Below are 3,936 nucleotides of genomic sequence, written 5' to 3' on the forward strand. Positions count from 1 at the left end.
ATGATGGGAGCGGCACGCGTGAAACGCCGCTTCAGTGCTGTGGTGGATGGGCCAGTGGAGGAGGAGGAGGTCATGAGGCTGGCACAGAGTGCTGCAGATACGGCTAGGGCAGGGGGGAGTCCAACGGGGTCAGGGACCCCAAGCAGCCCCTCCCCGACCCATGCTCTGAACGGCAAAACTGTACCTCTCCAGAGCAACACCAACAATGCTAGGAGGCAGAGTGCCATTGGAGAGTCAGTTGGAGAAGATGCAGGAGAAGGCGGGGTGAGAGCAGGAGGAATGTGCTCAGGGCTAAAGAGTGGAAAAGGCAGTAGTGGAGGAGGCAGAGGTAAAGGCCGGTCATCATCGGACCAGAATTCACTCTCTTCCCCCTCCACTACCAACCGCCGGCGTACCAGGCGCTCAAGCCGCCGGCCCCGACAACGCTTTGTGGGCAAGGACGGACGCTGCAACGTCACCTTCGTCAACATGAGCGAGAGGGGCCAGCGTTATCTAAGCGACCTCTTCACCACCTGTGTGGACATCCGCTGGCGCTGGATGCTTGTCATCTTCACCCTCTCCTTCCTTCTCTCCTGGCTGCTCTTTGGATTTGCCTTCTGGCTCATTGCCTCCGCGCATGGGGACCTCTCCATTCGGCTTACCCCCAGCTCAGGCTCCTCTCCGGGATCAGGAGAGGCCGGGTCTGGAGGAGGGCCTGATAGAGAGGCAGTGGTTGAGGAGCCGTGCTTCCTCCAAGTGAACAGCTTCATGGCAGCCTTTCTCTTCTCCTTGGAGACGCAGACCTCTATCGGTTACGGATTCAGAAGTGTGACCGAAGAATGTCCCCTGGCGGTGGTGGCGGTCGTTTTGCAGTGCATTGTGGGCTGCATTATTGACGCCTTCATCATCGGGGCAGTCATGGCAAAGATTGCCAAGCCCAAGAAGCGCAACGAGACATTAGTGTTCTCTGAAACAGCTGTGGTGGCGCTGAGGGACGGGAAACTCTGCATGATGTGGAGGGTCGGAAACCTACGCAAGAGCCACCTGGTAGAGGCCCATGTTCGAGCACAACTACTGAAGGTAAGTGGAGGAAGCTGTATACTGACCATGAAGAAAAAAAGAAAGGAGTCAGAAAGTATGGCAATGATAAAAGAGACAAGCTTTTTCCTTTTTAAGGGTCAGAGACATACATTGGAGATGATAAAACAGACAGGGAAAAGTAAAAGAGTACCAAAAAAATTGTGGCTGCTGCTATGAGAGATAGTGGGAGAGGAAAAAAGGTTGCAATAGAGAGAGTGAGAGAGCGCTGAGACCATCTGGCCTGTATTCTGTGGACCGTCGTTAATGAGAGCTTGTTTTATTTTCCCTCAGGGGTTAGGAAGATTTACCATGGATTAACTTGCCCACAATTCTTTAACTGACAACCATTGTCCTTCGTCATCTCATTTTCCCTTGTGTGTACTGTATGTGTGTTAAGAGTGTTGTACCATATACATGATTATGTTTACCTTACTGTCTGACCTTACTGGGTAGTTTTAAACATGCTTCCTTTTTTTGAGATTGTTTTGTCGTCATCGCAGTTGTGTGTGTGTGTGTGTGTGTATGTGTGTGTGTGTGTGTGTGTGTGTACATGTGTGTATGCTGCCAGAGTTGTCCAGAGGGTCAGAATCTGTGGAACACTGAGGCTACAGCATCGACAATTTGATCTCTCTTAATAGCATGACCATATCAAAGTTCAAACAGGGCAGATGGGATTACGTTTCCGAGGATCAAAGAAATACAATTCTAAATACTGCTACTGGATATTATTCCATAGTAAGGGTTGGGTGAGTGATAAGCCTATGCATGGGTGGTATGAATACAGACAAGCATTGTCTAATTCTGCTGAATATAATAACCAAATACTAAGCTTTTGGGTCAGGTTAAGAAATTTAATTTCCAATGTTTTTCTCAGATGACCTTTGGAAATGGTGTCAGTATTTAAAATGACAGATACATTTCCTCTTTTCTATATTATGGTGTTGCATTTTAAGCCTATATTACAGTTTAATTTGATGTTACTGGATCATGTCCGACCTGCCTTTGGCTGTTTTTTATTTTATATTGGAAATCGATCTAGTCTCCATTTGAAATTTTCCCACATGTGAAAATCAATTTTGCAACGTAATGGCAACTAATGTGGAAAGTTTCATGTTCCAAGTTGTGGCTCTATTTTCACTCTTTTTCTACCTTTAGTCAAGGGTGACAGAAGAAGGAGAGTTCCTCCCACTGGATAACGCCGACATCAACGTGGGTTTTGACACTGGCACCGATCGCATCTTCTTGGTCTCGCCAGTGACAATTGTCCACGAGATCAACGACGAGTCGCCTTTCTACGAGATCGACAGAAACACCCTGGAGAATGACTCCGAGTTGGAGGTGGTAGTCATACTCGAGGGCATGGTGGAGGCCACAGCCATGACCACACAGTGCCGTAGCTCCTATCTGGCGTCGGAAATCCTCTGGGGACACCGATTCGAACCAGTGCTCTTTGAGAGGAAAGACTGCTACCAGGTCAGAAAATAAGAATAGAGAGATGTGTGTATGGATCCTTCACTACCTTTAATGTCTGAAGTGGTCTAATACTTCACTACAGTAAAAAGGAATGTATTATCTTTTTTTAGCCACAGTAGCGGTGTGGCTCTAGAGATGGCAATGATGTCTTAACTATGGTGATTCCCTTACTTGTCTATCAGCACCATCAATAGGATTCACTTTTAATATATCCAATTCTTTGGTTTTTGACCAAACACCTGCAAAACTAATGACATTCCCATCAGCTTCTGTAGCACTTTGTGTTTATTGCTGATTAACAAATGTTAGCATGCTAATACGCTAAACTAAGACGGTGAACGCGGTGAACATTAACTGGCAAACATCAGCCAACAATCATTGTTATTGTGAGCATTTAGCATTCAGCTCAAAGCACAGCTGCACCCAAATATAGCCTCACAGAGCTGCTAGCGCAGCGGTAGACTCTTGTCTTGTTAGCATACCAATTAAATGTGTTTTGGAAAATGTCTTCTGACCTTTTTCCAGGTGGACTAATTAGCTAATTTGCTAATTCCAAATGTTAGCATGCCAACACAGTAACTGTTATTGTGAGCATGTTAACATTATGAAGTTAACCTTTAGCCAAAAGCACAGCTGCACCCAAATATAGCCTCGCAGAGCTGCTAGCATGGCACTAGATTCTTGTCTTGTTAGCATACAAATAAAATGTGTATTGAAAATTTCTTGTTTTCTGTCCTTTTTCCAGGTGGACTACTCGTTCTTCCATCGGACATATGAAATCCCAAACACACCTTCATGCAGTGCTAAAGAGCTTGCTGAGCAGAAGTACATTCAAAGCTCTCGCTCATCATTCTGCTATGAAAACGAAGTGGCTCTGCAACTCGTATCCCCTGATGATGAGCCTGACCAAGACCCTGAGTGTCCCTCCCCTCCGACCCGAAGGCAGTCGCTGGCAGAACATCTCCACTACAACTAAACATGTGGGATAGGAGGCCTTAAGGGAGGAAAAGAAAGGAAATTGACCTGGGAAAAGAAACAGGAAGTTATCCTGGAGGTTTAGAAGAAGAACAGGCAAAAAGGAGTGGGTTGGACAGGTAGGAAGGGGTAGACCAAGAGAGACAGGATTAAATGTAGATAGGGCTGTGGATTTGCCAGTGGCAGGATTAAGGACAGGAAGTCCAGAGTAGAAGCAAGTCAAGAGACCCCTCCGAATTTTAAAAGGTTTGCAAGATTTAGAGAAGCACTTCTCTACAAATAAGATTGCACAGAGAAAAAAAGGATGTGGAGAGATAAAAGACCATGGGAGATGTGGGGTCAGCCTATAGGGCACATGGGCTACTACACTGACCTAGTTGTCTGATTGGTCCTGGCAATCTTCCAAGCTTATTGAAAACTTGTCTGCTA

General features: G+C 46.2%; 1 protein-coding gene across 1 annotated transcript; it reads left to right on the top strand.

Moving 5' to 3' along the window:
* kcnj14 (potassium inwardly rectifying channel subfamily J member 14) lies at positions 1–3,508 on the top strand. The gene is made up of 3 exons (XM_073485333.1): positions 1–1,059; positions 2,215–2,532; positions 3,278–3,508. The coding sequence occupies exons 1-3, from the start codon at positions 1–3 to the stop codon at positions 3,506–3,508; spliced, it is 1,608 nt and encodes a 535-aa protein (XP_073341434.1).
* Positions 3,509–3,936: the final 428 nt, after the last annotated feature.

The sequence above is a fragment of the Pagrus major genome, chromosome 17 (genome assembly GCF_040436345.1).
Source record: "Pagrus major chromosome 17, Pma_NU_1.0".
NCBI classification, from domain to species: domain Eukaryota; kingdom Metazoa; phylum Chordata; class Actinopteri; order Spariformes; family Sparidae; genus Pagrus; species Pagrus major.